The 15,289-nt window shown below is 36.9% G+C and overlaps 2 protein-coding genes across 2 annotated transcripts; both read right to left on the bottom strand.

Annotated features, from left to right (window-relative positions):
• Positions 1 to 9,286: 9,286 nt before the first annotated feature.
• On the bottom strand, positions 9,287 to 10,657 carry LOC107741683 (alpha-2B adrenergic receptor-like). Its single transcript, XM_016554456.1, has one exon. It carries the CDS (start codon positions 10,655 to 10,657, stop codon positions 9,287 to 9,289), a length of 1,371 nt encoding a protein of 456 aa, XP_016409942.1.
• Positions 10,658 to 12,471: 1,814 nt separating this feature from the next.
• On the bottom strand, positions 12,472 to 14,369 carry LOC107741695 (zinc metalloproteinase nas-13-like). The gene is made up of 5 exons (XM_016554468.1): positions 14,302 to 14,369; positions 14,001 to 14,119; positions 13,423 to 13,504; positions 13,198 to 13,319; positions 12,472 to 12,545 (listed from the first exon to the last, which is right to left on the bottom strand). The coding sequence occupies exons 2-5, from the start codon at positions 14,041 to 14,043 to the stop codon at positions 12,532 to 12,534; spliced, it is 261 nt and encodes an 86-aa protein (XP_016409954.1). The 5' UTR covers positions 14,044 to 14,119; positions 14,302 to 14,369; the 3' UTR covers positions 12,472 to 12,531.
• Positions 14,370 to 15,289: the final 920 nt, after the last annotated feature.

Raw genomic sequence — 15,289 nt, 5'->3', positions numbered from 1 at the left:
GCAAATACTCACAACACAACCAAAAACAGAAAAGCGCTGCAAATACTCACAACACAACCAAAAACAGAAAAGCGCTGCAAATACTCACAACACAACCAAACACAGAAAAGCGCTGCAAATACTCACAACACAACCAAATACAGAAACGCACAGCAAATACTCACAACACAACCAAACACAGAAAAGCGCTGCAAATACTCAAAACACAATCAAATAAAGAAACGCACTGCAAATACTCACAACACAACCAAAAACAGAAATGTGCTGCAAATACGCACGGAGCACATCAGAAATGTTTAAGGGAACTGCAACAAGTGACGAACATGGCTGGGACATGCTTATCAATGTATGCTTTGAAAGTTGAGATTTTTGTTCAACATCTTGATTCCTTGGCTTTTTTGGATATTAACTTCCCTTACAAAAATTAAGCATATAGTTTTACTAACATGGTTCATGGTTCGTATAGTTAAACCATAAACACAAATTAACCATGGTTTTGCTGCACTAACCATAGTTTAACCATTGTATTTTTACAACTGTGGTAATACAAATGGTTATCAATATGCCAAAAAAAAAAGCCATGGTTACTACACATTTGCTATAATAAAACCATGGTTAATTTTCGTAAGCATTGTTGGGGTCCCCTCTAACATTTCCCTTACCAAAATTAACCATGGTTTTATTATAATATATATATATATACATGTTAAATGGTTTAACTATACGAACCATGTTTTTTTTTTTTTTTTTACTAGTAAAACTATATGCTTAATTTTTCAAGCATAAAAATTTTAATTCTTAAAAAATCTTTTTAAAAAAAGGTTAATTTTTCAAGCGTAAAAGTGTAGTAACCATGATTTTTGGCATATTTACTACCATTTGTATAACCACAAATTTACTACAAATATTATGGTTAAACTCTGGTAAGTGTAGCAAAACCATGGTTATGTTGGTTTGTGGTTACCATGGTTTAACTACAGTAACCATGGTTTTTTGGTTTTGTTTGTAGTAAAACCATGGTTAATTTTTGTAAGGGTTCTATTGTGGTCTGCTGCGAGTATTTGCAGCATGTGCTGTCAAACTGATGATGTTTTCTTAATTTGCATGTGTTATCTTGAGTTACAGCGGATTGAACTCTCTCAGCCACTGTATTAGCTACTTAAAAGGAGGAATAATGCAATAATCTACCATAACAGGGTTTTAATAATAACCCTTCATACAAAAGGAGAGGATGAGAAGGTGGTGATTATGAATTTCAAGATCCAAGAAACACATAAAAGTATAAAAAAATTATATACAGATAGGAATTTGTAGTTTTGTCGAAAGACTCCATGATTCTGTCATAAAGATGCTCTTTCTTGTATGTTTTCTGATGAGGAAACAAATGTACTAAATGAGCCTCATGTAACCTTCATAATGATGCCTCATTATGATTCTGTAAGAGTAAATACTGCATAAAACACTTCTGTTTTAGTCAACCAGGGAATAATGTCCTGTTTTATGGACGTTATGTCTTATGCCACCTGACTTTTAATTCCTGCTAAATCACCTACGGAACATGTTAACAACCCGGGGCTAAAGCAAGAGACACAATCACTGTCAAGTAAACAAAGATAACATGATAATCTACTTAGACAGACTGACCTAATGCATTATTCATACACGGACATAGTTAATGAGACGGGAGATAATCAAGCTTAAGCAATCAGTTGTATAAATGAAACAAATTTACTGGGGGAGGGGGTTAAAATTAATTATGCAGTGCATACTCAAAGCAAAGAGTTCAAACTCAAACAATACGCAAAAACAAAACATAATACACAACAGGTTTTGAAAAAGTGCCATAAGCCCAAAAGAAATCTCAGTGGATGCTCCTTCAAAGCTGGAATTCTCAGTTCGGTTTAAGTATCAACTGCTTTCTGCTTCTGCTTAAAAGCCACTGGAAAAATAAAAACACAAAACAAATGAGACTTAAACTAAATGTATAATGTTATTTAAAAGAAAGGAATAGTTCACCAAAAAATGAAAACGTACTCACCCTCAGGCCATCTAAGATGTAGATGAGTTTGTTTCTTTTTCAGAACAGATTTGGAGAAATGGATCCTCTGCAGTGAATGGGTGCCGTCAGAATGAGAGTCCAAACAGCTGATAAAAACATCACAATAATTGTTACGTTTACGAACATAACATAGAGAGGGAGGCAAGCAAAGGCTTGTTTAAAGAGGGGGATATTTATTAAAGAATTAAACTGAACAAAAAGGAGAGGAAAATCATAGCAAAAACAACTGCCGATTCAGCTCCTGGTCTAGTTTTTGGATGCCAGCAAAGTCCCGCAACTGCTTCCAGCGTCACAACAGCATTCATACCGCTCAGCTCAAAAGGAACACAGGTGCATGAAATCGGCACCTCCTAATAAACGAAGACAAAGAACAAAAACTCTCGGCCACTAGGGGGCAGCCGTATCATTACAAGCCATCACTTGTGAACAGAATAAAATTACATGCATATGTAACAATAATCCACAAGTAATCCACACCACTCCAGTCCATCAATTAATGTCTAGTGAAGTGAAAAACACAATTTTTGCAAGAAGCAAAACAAGAAGTTTTAACTTCAAGCGTACTTTGTGGCTAAAATGCAAGTCCTCCATCTATAATACGGCTTTATTCATTGAAAAAAGTCACTTGTCTGAATCAGGAGATAAATATGCACAGATCAAGCACTATTTACAAGCAAAAAACAGTCCAAACAAACATGTCTGTAGATTTTGATGTGAGAGTTTTTCACTAGTCAAAGCGTTATTATGGATTATGCGCTAGTATTTTGGCGAGAAGCAACAGTTTGAAGTTAAAATGCCTTACTGGTGGATTAGTTTCTTATAAACAGGCAGCTGCTTGTTAACATGCAGATGTTAATTGATGGACTGGAGTGGTGTGGATTATTGTAATGTTTTTATCAGCTGTTTGGACGCTCATTCTGACGGCACCCATTCACTGCAGAGGATCCATTTCTCCTAATCTGTTCTGATTAAGAAACAAACTCATCTACATCTTGGATGGCCGGAGGGTGAGGACAATTTTAGCAAATTCAGATTTTGGGGTGAACTATTCCTTTCATGTGATATTAGCACAGTTCAGATTATTTGGATTCAAGAGAATTTAATGCCAAATCTTTGTGTGTAAACTGACATCTATTCATTGCAGATGTCACTGTTAAGATCCCTTCTGAAACTCTAGGATCAGGATAGGTCTCCAAAATCTCAGTCTACTCTCATTGTCAAATAACAGAAATTCTGAATAGTTTATCCTTTCCTTGAGTTTTTCTTTTTTAAACATTTAAACTCAATTTTGCCATGACATTCCAGCGTGCCATGATGGGTCATCGAGCACAATGCCTGAAAAGGTTATTAAACAGAGTCAAATTTTATTAAATTAAGTTAACCAGGCTAACCCTCATTCAACAGACAACAGTATCTCTATGGCTGGATAATCTTTAAGACACTGAAACATGCCAGAACTGATCAAACACAACACCGTGTTTTAAATTAATTTAATCGCAAACAAAAAAGCTATTATATGTAACGTTTTCAAACTTTAAGCATTTAGCATTGTCTTATCACTCATGAAAGTGCAAAATGTCAAAAGATCGATGCAGTCTTGTGTTGTTGTTTAGTTCACTGAGGCCTTTGAGATGATGAATTGTTGTATAACCGCTGTTAAAAGGTACATTATGTTCAAATAAGCTACCTCTGCATTTGATTAATAGTGTTTTCTTTCTAATAGACATCGTTCAGCGGTGTGAACAGAACTAGTGTGGGATGACTGACTCATGAGGCCAACGTGTGGCACCATCACCCATCAAATGACTGGTTGCTGCAATCATCTAATAATGCATGCACAAAAACGGTAAGCATTGTGATTGAGTTACGCCAGTTTTATCTCGTTCTTTCACTGAGGTGACTTATGCAGATCATGTGTCAGAAGATACACCCTGGTCCAAGCTTTTTACTAGCAGTAATAGCATGCGCAGGCAGTGCCAATCAGTGCCATTTATTAGTGCTGTCTGCAAAGGTTAGCAACACTATTATTATTTAAACAAAGCTTGAACTCCGTGTATTAAACTTTAGCCTGTAACTCACCCCGTATTGTTTGTGCTGTACAGATATGAATGAACGAAATGAAAAATAACACACACTGACACACTAGAAATGATAAATAACACACACTGACTGTCACGTTATGCTGCCGGAAGGAACACAGAGCCGTGGATAATCAAAAGAGTCTTTAATAGCATCCAACACATCACTGGTAGACCCGACAAACACTCACTAACTGAACAGACTGGGGCATATAAACACAGGATAACGAGGGACAAAATAGACACAGCTGGAATCAAATTAACACAATTAACACGAGGAGAAACTGGGTCATGGGGAGCAAAACACACACAGACAGTCCAGAACCCTGACACTAACCTGCTGCAGTAAGTTTCCAAATACAAGAGAGAACAATAAAGATATCTGATGTTTAATAGAGATAGGTGATAACTGGTTTGACAAATATTTTTCACAGATATTCAAAATGTTCCATCTATCTATCTATCTATCTATCTATCTATAGAATAGCACCCAAATTAACACAATTAACACGAGGAGAAACTGGGTCATGGGGAGCAAAACACACACAGACAGTCCAGAACCCTGACACTAACCTGCTGCAGTAAGTTTCCAAATACAAGAGAGAACAATAAAGATATCTGATGTTTAATAGAGATAGGTGATAACTGGTTTGACAAATATTTTTCACAGATATTCAAAATGTTCTATCTATCTATTTATCTATCTATAGAATAGCACCCAACACCATTGCACCAATTCGATAGGAATCAATGACATTAATTTTGCCTCCTATTTTCTTGGTTAAATAAAAAATATAAGTTTTAAAACTAAAATATCAATTTTAACTCTGCATCTGCCTCTCTTGTGGTTGTGTTTTGTGGCAGCTTAAACCTCTCTATATAAATGGGGACACTGCATAGACTTTGTTTTATATACAGCTAAATACTAGAGAGAGAGTATTTAGATAAAACAATCAAAGTCTATGCAATGTCTTCATTTAGATAAGAATATAGTGTGTGCGTGTGTGTGTGTGTGTGTGTATATATAGATATACAAACACACACTTACATCTCTTTCTACACAGTATTTCTATACACTATCTATAATAATGTATATATAGATTTGTATTAACAAATTATATATATTTTTAGTAACATGCATATTACATAGGCCTATATATACACACACATAGTCTTGACATGCTAAATGTAAATACTTTTATAAGGGCCCGTTCTCACACAATGCGTTTTTCCATTTCACTGTGCTACTTTTACATAGTTTTTCTATGTAAACGCGACGGTCAGAAGTTTTTGACTGGTGCGCTTGTGTCTCGCGCATAACACTGAAAACTTAGAATTAAGTTAAACATTTTTTTTTACATTTTTCCCTATTTCACTGGCCGCATCTCACTTAAAAAAAAGCTCCATACAGACATTGGCATTGCTGTGGTGTGTGCTATACAGGTAAACATCACTCACATTATCTTCATAAAGTTATGAGACTAAGCATCATTATAAAACATTCTCAGTTTCACTGATATACATCAGTGAAGGCAGCAATTCTTATCACATTCTCTAGACTCTCAAAGCAGAAAAACAAACCTCCACCCAACCACAAACACCTCCGTTTCTTGAGAAAGAGAAGCTAAGTTCCTCATGTCAGTGACAGCGTCATTTGAACATCCTGTTCTGGTTTATTCCCCTCACCTTACTGCCAATGGCCATTTCTTGAGTGAATGTATGGAATGTAAATTTAACCCTGTAAAATCTGACATATGAAAAAATAATCAGAAATGGAAGAGTTCCTTTAGAATCTTAATTTTAAAAAAAGTGTTTTTATAATTATAATAGGGTTAACAAGCTCAAAATATTTGAACTAAGCAAACTTATTGTTTTAAAGGGATCATATGACGCACCAAGAGCTTGTAACACTCCAAAGAGAAAGGAAAAATTTAAATCGCATCATATGACCCCTTTAAGGAGATATGCAAATTATATATTCACATAAGAAAAATATGAGTGGTGCCATAATTCTATCGTTTCGTTGCTATGCGGTTGCTAGGGTGTTTTGAGTGGTTAATTACAGATTGCTTACAAGCCCAAGACCAAAGACCCACAACTCTTTACAATGTAGTTTTGGCACTTCAAGCCGTAAACAACCCATTTTGATTATCTAATTTCATTTCAATGCCAGCCCCACAATGCATTAAGTACTGCAAATTTAGTCAAAGAGCCACACTTCTAATCAGTGGTGAAAAGTAGTCAGACATATGCATGCATGCAAGAAAAAAAGGGTTTTGAAATTGGTTTGTTCATAAGCGTTTGTTGTTGTCATTATAAAAGTGAATCCAGCAGCCCTCATAATCAGCATCTTTGCTTCTGAAGTCTGTGTACAAATACGTCCCACCTCAGCCCGTTTGGCAGCATCTGCTTCTACTGCTTCAAAAAGAAGAAGGGACACTTGAGATTGCAGAGGGAAGCGTCGTTTCACAAAATTAACATGCGACTGGATGGATGAAAATATGAACAGCTGCAAACAGCAGATTTTGCCACAGATGTAATGAAGGGATTCAAAGTGTCATGGAGATACAGATGGTTGTGTGTTCGGTCCTCAGATGACCTCAGGTTTGCATGAGCATTAATAAACTGCATGAAGGAACTTCAACGTTACACTGATAACCACAGAATATCAGCATGCATATCTCTTGAGGTAAAACGTAGAATATGATAAAGGATGGTTAGTCATAAGAGCTGCGATCAAGGTTTGTGGCATCGATCTTAGAAGACCAAATAAAGTAGCAAACACCTTATCACAGAAACATGGTTTCAGAGTCTGAGACAACAATGCCTTTATAAGGCCAGCAAGAAAGAAAAAGAAAAAGAGAAAGAAAGAAAGAATACAATTATGATTAATATAAAATAATAACCTTTTAAAATAAACATTTTAAAATAAACAAATAAATAGAAAAAGAAATATTTTAATATATTTATATTAAAATCCATTGACCCAATGCCACATCTACCAGCAGGTCAAAAGAATAAAATAAAATTAAATTAAATTAAATTGCTAGCATTTAATTAAATAGTTCAATAAATGAATATTTATGTAAATATTTTAAATAAACAAATACATTAAAATATAAATTTTAATTTATATAAAAAAACATTTAAATATAAAATCAATAGATGTAAAACATTTTCATAAATATTTTTTATAAAATTTAACACTATAATTTGAACTGAAAAAACAACAACAACAACAACCCTGCTAAAATTGGGTCACATCTACCATTGAGTAAAAATTGTTTCCGTTTGTGAGCAACATTAAATCACGGCCAAATATATAAAGGCACTCTGGCCTGTGACACATGATGATTCCAACAAATCTAATTGACAACATTAACATCATTTAAACCAAAAATAAAACTCAGGTTTGCTACCGGACATCACTGCTACCAGAGTACACAACAGCCAGCCAGCAAAACTTTCATGTCCCGAATATCTGAAAACAATCATTAGCAACTTGTACATCAGTTGCTGAAAATTACTCAGCAAAAGATGCAGATGATTCAAATGTACATTTATTTTCACAAATATATTTGCATTGCAACAGCTCATTTCAGCAGGACGCTTAATGGAACCAAATTCTGAGGAGCAGTTTTATTGTCAAGACATGCTGTTACATGCATAGATTCACTTATCTGCACTCACACAGTCACTAATATCATTAAGAAGCTAATTAAATTGCACAAACCTGCTTATGACAGCACAAAAATAATAAAAAGTCTTATCAAGAGGCATTAATAAGTGCACAATTCATTTACATAATTGCTGTTCTTTTTTAGACACAAAAAACACTGGGAGAGGTTCTGATAACCCAAAGCATCAGCCTACAGACACAACGGCCATTACTTTCAATCAGAATCCATCAAATTGAGCGATAACAGAGACCAAGCACACTCTTATCCAGGAAATCCATGTCATTCATTGGTTAAAATCTGAAAAACAGCAAAAATGTCAGTCAAAACCATGCTTTTAATCTAAACAGAGGGTGCTTGGATTCAATTTTAAAGCTAGCTCAAGTTATATACCTATGCATTTGCTTTATTTTCTCTCACCCCAGAGAGCAAAGCCTCTCTTGGCGTTAAGAGCTCTGGCACTTTTCCAGAGAGGTGAAGCTCTCTGAAATCTTCTCATATCCAGCTCTGTGATCTCACAATGCAGCGGAGCCAGAGGTGTCTCTAAGAAAGAGCCGCATTGTCTTTGAATGCACATTGGAAAGGTCACAACATCCTGGAGGCCAGAGCATCTCTGGAGAGACACCAGCACAATCTTGTGAGAGTTTCTCATGTTTGATGTGGCACCTCAGCTGATGAATTACAAAATTGAATGGAATGTGTGCCGATATATCCACTCAGTTCAGGATAGGGAACTGCTGATGTAATATTAGTCATCAAACGCTCAAGAGAATAGTAAATAGCGGTTATTTAAAATTCTGGATACAGAGGAAACCATTATGTGATTCTCAGATATGTATTTATCCGTATGATTTTCAAATTCCAGTCAAAAACATGGCCAGGTCATTTTTCACCCCAAAATTAAGAGATATTTATTTATTTTCTTCAGTATCCTAATGGTCTTGCATTTTTTGCTTTGTGACATTATTTTGACATGACAATTAAAGAACAAAAATAAAGTAACTAAACATGCTCTTTCCAAATCCCTGCCTTGCAAAGACAATCCTAAACATGCAAAGGAAAAAAGGATCTACAAATGGCTAGTTTCTTTGGCAAGGAAAACAAATTGTCAAATGATCTCTGTTTGTAGAGGCTTTGTAGGTGCAGTTTTCAATCTTTCAACTGATATATACTGATAAAAAAAAGTTCCAACATTGAGAACAAGTCACAAAGAAGTAATTATGTATATATATATATATATATATATATATATATATATATATGAAATTATTAGCAACTTTCAAAAATACAACGTGCAGTCAATAATGGTATAGTCTGGGCTGAAAGGACTTTTTGTCATGAAAATGTCAAAATGACTAAAAGTATAGGTTGAATACTGGAGTGAAATGACCCTGATCATTTTTGTGAGCTTCACTATTAGAGGGAGCAATGACACTTTACTCTATGACACTGTTTTTCAGGGTTGTCCAGTTTCAAAAAGAAGAGTCCTTATACTTTTTACACAGAATCTTTTTGAAGGCTTTACGGAAGTCCCTGTTAAAGATGGTGTAGATGAGCGGGTTCAGGGCACTGTTGCAGTAGCCAATCCAGAAGAAGAACTTAAAAAGTGGCTCTGGTAGTTTACAAGCCTCTGGACAAATGGCCTGCAAGCTGTAGCTGAAGAAGAACGGGAACCAGCAGACGACAAAAACCCCAATGACGACCGCCAGGACGAATGTGAACCGCTTCTCGCGGATGATCATGGCTTTCCTCCTGGTGTTCGGAGTTCCTGCTGGTGTCATGTTTGAAGAGGACAGCTGGCTGCCCTTTGATGTTACGATGACTTTTCGGTACGTTTGGGTTGGGGAGGATGTCTGGTGGCCAGGCTCCGGCGCCCCCACACTGGAGGTTGTCCCGTTGGCATTATGTCCCCCAATTACCTCGACGTCGGAGCCAGAGCTTGAACTGTCCTCGTAGTCCTTGCACCTCCTTGAGTGTTTCATCTGCTGCCGACTTTCTGCTGGTGGTTGAGGCTCGTTTACGGCGTCAGATCTGGATGCAGTCGGATTAGGGACATTTGCAGGGTCAACACCTCCCTGGTTTTCCCCGTTCTGCAGCTCTCGGCCTGGTGGCACAGCACCTGCACAGTCTTTCCTCCGCTCTCCCGGAGGACATCTAGTGTGCTTCTTGGCAATCTGATAGATGCGAACGTACACCAGGATCATGATGAGGCACGGGGCGAAGAACGACCCGATGGAGGAGTACAGGATGTACCAGATGTCCTCGTTGAGTTTGCACTGTGGGCCGCCCCCATCCTTCGCCAGCGGGGTCTTATTCATGGATACCAGCGGGGGGAAAGAGATGACCGCAGAGATGAGCCACACCACCAATATGGCCCCCTTGATCTTGCGAGGGGTGCGTTGGGTTGCGTACTGCACCGGCCGGGAGATGGACAGGTAGCGGTCCAGGCTGATGGCGCACAGGTGTATAATGGAAGACGTGCAGAAGTGCACATCCAGCGCTAAGATGATCTTGCACCAAAACGACTCAAAGTACCAGTAGCCCATCAGTTCATTGGCCAAGGAGAACGGGATGATCAATGTGGCCACCAGGATGTCCGCTGCAGCCAAGGACACCAGGAAAAGGTTCTGAGGTCCTCGTAAAGAGCGGCAAGTCAGGACGGCGATGATCACCAGGATGTTCCCGAAGATGGTGAAGAGCATGATGAGCGTCATTGCGGTGGCGAAGGCAGCTGTGGCTTCAGGAGAATAAGAAAAACTGGAATTGCATGCTTTAACCTCAGAACTAAGATTTTTTCCTGCTCCCAACCTGCACGCCACATCTGGAGGCTGTATTACGGTCATATTGAAGTTCCAGGCTAGACAGAGAAGTGCAAAGCAGTTTTTGATATAGAATTCAATCCTAGCATAATCCTTCCAAAGACATTCTTTCTTTTAGAAAATCATTTAAAAGGGAAATGACTAAAATGAGTCTTTAAATCAAAGAACGACATCCTTTAGGTGCTTCCGCTTTGGCGAACTTCAAGAAGAAGAAGAAAAAAAAAAAGAAAAAAACACTACAAGTCACTTTTTTTTTAAAATTGCACTTGCATTTAAAAGGAGGTCCTGTAGTCCGTCTATTTCACAAGGAAATCATTCAAAATCAATCAGCAAGTAAAACGTAACATGCGTAGTTACTACAAAGCCGGCCACTGTTAATAAAAAAACGTGGTATTAATTTCCACAACATAAGTCAAATATGTTTTAAATACTGTGATAAGTGGAGATGCGCAAGGACACTAGCGCGTCAAAACAATACACTAAGTTTTTAGACAGTAAAAGATAGGCAAGTAAATTTGCAGAATATAAAAATGTAAAAATGATTCAAACATGGTAGATCCGTGGGTTTGTGTGTCCGAGCAGCTCTGAAATTATCAAGATGCGTAAAAAGGTTCACCGTCTGCAAACACGCGCTCCAGCCAAGCCAAAACTACAGTTCCTCAAATACCAAACGTTGTAAAGACAAATGATCTTTGCATAAACAGTTCCATGTCAGAGAAGGGAAAAAAATCCACGAAGGAATGCTCCAGTTAGGGTTGGACTTTAAGACTTGAATAATTGCTTTCAATATTTTATAAAATACACTTCCTCAATATCAGCGGAATAAAAAGAAACAGAGAATACGAATAGGCTACTTAAGTCCTTCTATTCGTTTCTCCATTATTTTATTCTTATACCATTGTCTTCTTCTAGACGTTTTCTAGAAGTTTGCGCATCAGTCACCGGAGTGAACTGACTCGAGTCTCACTGAGCGCGCCCGCCATGACGTCACGCAGATACCCTCTTCTCATGACGTCACGTCAGAGAATCACTCCTTCTCAGGGTTACCAGCCAGTTGTGCAATTTATAAACCTGTAATTTTATTATATATTTTTTAATTTATAGTTGTTAGTAGCTCAAACGGAAACCGCGTCTAAAAAGAAACGTTACGGGGAAAAAAGTGCCAAAGCAATTGAAAGTGGATTACTGCAAGAGGAGGAAAACAAAAACGAAGCAGAGTGCAAAAACGCGTTATGTGTGAAAGAATCATTTGTGAGACTTGTACTAGTTATTTCTGCAACATCATTCCCCATGCTCTTCTTTAGTTGATTTTATATTTATATAAATTTAAAGATACTTACAGAAGATTTCAGGTTCCCATAATGGAGTACCAACTCCCTGTGCAACTTACGCAAAAGAGGTCTGGCGAATAAAACTAAAAACTTATACCCATATATCATTATTTAAAAGGCCACAATTAAAGGTAATGAAGCATACAGTTGACTAGAATCACTACGCATATTAAGGCTGCCTTTATAAAATACAATAAAACGATATCAGATGAAATGAAACCGATTTAGCTCTCCAAACATGGAAGATGGATAGTGATTAGCCAACATGCTGGTGAAATTAAACTCAAACTCACTAAAGAATCCAAAAGAAAAACACTACGCTGCAATATGCTATAAAATTGACCTTTATGCGATGGTACTGTATGTACATTTGTGCCTCATACTTCTTTTTGGTAACACAGACTCCACTCTACTGACTCTACTGACTACCACCTACTGGACAAAACAAAAATTACAATAAAAACAAGAATTGAGGACATATGCATTTCTATTTTGAAACCTTTATTTGTCCTCCTAGATTCAAAATTCCTCTGTCATCAAGTAACCATTCAAGATTTTGCTTGATCCTTATTGTGTCTCGTCTGAAATGAAGAAAGTAGATTCATTCAGGAAGAGCAGCTGGAACTCTCAATGTCAAAGTCACCGAACAATGGCAAGGCAAAGATCAAATCAATAAATAAGTGCATCAGGTCTTTTAGAGATACTGCTATTGATTCAGTTCACTTCCTCTCCTCAGCCGTCAGAACTCTAGTGGGTCATAATAGTGTCTGACAGGTCAATTCTTGGTCTATATACGGCTTTCCATTTTTATACTGCAAATCCTGAGGTTTTGTCATTTTTAGGCATCTCAGTTTCTTACATTCCTAGTGTTATTTTAGCATTGAGAGCCTATTATAGATTTTTTTTTATCATTTTGAATTAGTATTTTATATTTTCCCTTTTCATTTGAAATGTTTTTTTTATCAGCTGTTTGGACGTTCATTCTGACGGCACCCATTCACTGCAGAGGATCCACTGGTGAGCAAGTGATGTAATGCTCAATTTCTCCAAATCATCTACATCTTGGATGGGTGAGTACATTTTCAGCAACTTTTCATTTTTAGGTGAACTATTGCTTTAAATTCATATTTTGCATCAGTTAACCTTTCATTTCAAGTAACAAATCTATTTGATGTTTTTAATTTGAGTTAACTATAATATCCCTGGTATGATAAATGTGCACATATGACGTACCACAGTGGTACAGCCTCCTGATCCTTTGCACATCCAGATCAGACAAGTGACTCTTCTGGCCGATCGTTACACTGCTCTCTTTGGGCTCAATTGTGGGCATTCCATTGCGAGAGAAATAATTGCTGCAAAACAGAACTAATGAAATGCTCGGCCAGCCAAAAGCACATCATGCACCCAGACAGCCATGCAAACTATTCCGGGATACGTTTCGACTGCAACTCTTACGTTCCATAATGCATGATTGATTCCAGGTCATACTTTAGACCGAGGGTGTTCCCCTTTTTCTTCACAAAATTGTCCTCTTTCCCTGTAAAATAAAAACATATTTGATACTTTAAGGCCTCTGAATTATCAACATGATCAAAACTTTGCTGGAAAACCTGTTGCACTCAATCTACAATCAGGCTTTTGAGAATGGTTTTTGTTCATTTCTCAGTCATCACTGTATTTCATTGTTTTCCACTCCACAATAAAACTAGGCATTTTTTCTCACTGACTAACTATTACAGTACTTCACAAGTCAGGCTAAACTGGGTTAAAGAAACCTAAACTAAACTTTTATTTATTTTAAATGGTAAAACGATGTTGCAAAAGTGCAACAGTATGATCCCAGACTAAACTGAAATTATGTATACTAAAACTACTACTCTAAATTATGACAGGAATTCCATTAGCAATTTTTAAATTGTGCTGAAATGCTGAATTAACGTAGTAGTATGCATACTGTACCAGAGGCAATGTTTTGACAAAGACATCGAATTACACTCCCTATAAATGAGTTTTTTTTTTAATCTGTGACTCACCCTTTTCCGTACTCAAAGTGCAAATAGTCGGTTTCATTAGCATGTGGATGAAATCTGACGCACGTCTTCGCGGAAATCATATTGGCATTAAGAATGTCTTTAGTCCTGTCCTCTGAAGACTGCAAACAAATACAGAAACAAACATTACTTCTCTGAATATCAATGTATCTTCACCTGATATTACTTAAACACACGACTTACAGATCTAATCATTGAAACTGTGACTATACCACTAGAGCACACTAAGGTATTAGGGTAATATCTGCAGAAAACACAGCACCAAACATGCAGAAAAACTCACCAAGAGTAAAATCAATTTCATAAGGCACTGACAAACTTCCATCCACCTCAGCCCACAGCTGACTCACTGCATTCCTGTCAGTCTAAAGAAACACATAGGCAACTGTTTTCGTATCACAAGTGTTCTGAAATATGCAAATGAGGCACTATACTGTATATTAAATAAGCACTGGTTTCATTTTGTTGACATACAATAGAATATAATATAGATAGTGTTTTGATGTAAGTCCTACTTAAAGGTATAGTTCATCCAAAAAACAAAATTGTCATCATTTACCCACTTCCATGGTATTTTTTTTTCTCCATACGCTGGAAATCAATGGCTACTGTCAATGCTACCAACATTCTTCAAAATATCTGCTTTCGTGCTCAACAGAAGAAAGAAACTCCTACAGGTTTGGAACAACCTGAGGGTGAGCAAATGATGAGAGAATTTTCATTTTTAGGTGAACTATCCCTTTAAGTGGAGATTTTTGGCTCAGCTAAAGAGAGAAAAACTAATTTTGAGAAACTGTCTTTAAAGATACATATTGTAATTGAAATCTACAGACACAAACAGATAAAGTGTAATAAAATAAACACTTTTTTCCCCAGAATACTCTTCCCCAGTATTCTGAAAGAATACTTATTTTGGAAGTAAAACAGCCAAAAATTGACAAGTGCATGAAGGGAAGGAAAAAAAATGTATGTAGTATTTTGCCTTAAATGTCAACTAGCTCTAGTCTCGATCGTGAATATAAAACGAGATTTGGGCTTACTGGCAGTAAGATATCCCCCTCCTGTACAGCATAGTCTCCCTCAAAATCTGTTAAAGACATTGATAAAGACATTAAATCAGGTCTAAATATCGGTCAATGCTGTTGCGTATACAGATGTCTTACCAAGCTGCGTTTCACTTGAGGTGGTCCACTCTGCAGTGAGTTAATATATCCTGTGGATAAAAGACATCATGTCATATAACTTAAGTTTAGTTTGTTAAAAAAAAAAAA

The sequence above is a fragment of the Sinocyclocheilus rhinocerous genome, unplaced genomic scaffold (assembly GCF_001515625.1).
Source record: "Sinocyclocheilus rhinocerous isolate Xijiao unplaced genomic scaffold, SAMN03320098_v1.1 scaffold886, whole genome shotgun sequence".
In the NCBI taxonomy this organism is placed as follows: Eukaryota; Metazoa; Chordata; class Actinopteri; order Cypriniformes; family Cyprinidae; genus Sinocyclocheilus; species Sinocyclocheilus rhinocerous.
This window is presented reverse-complemented; position numbering and strand designations above follow the sequence as displayed.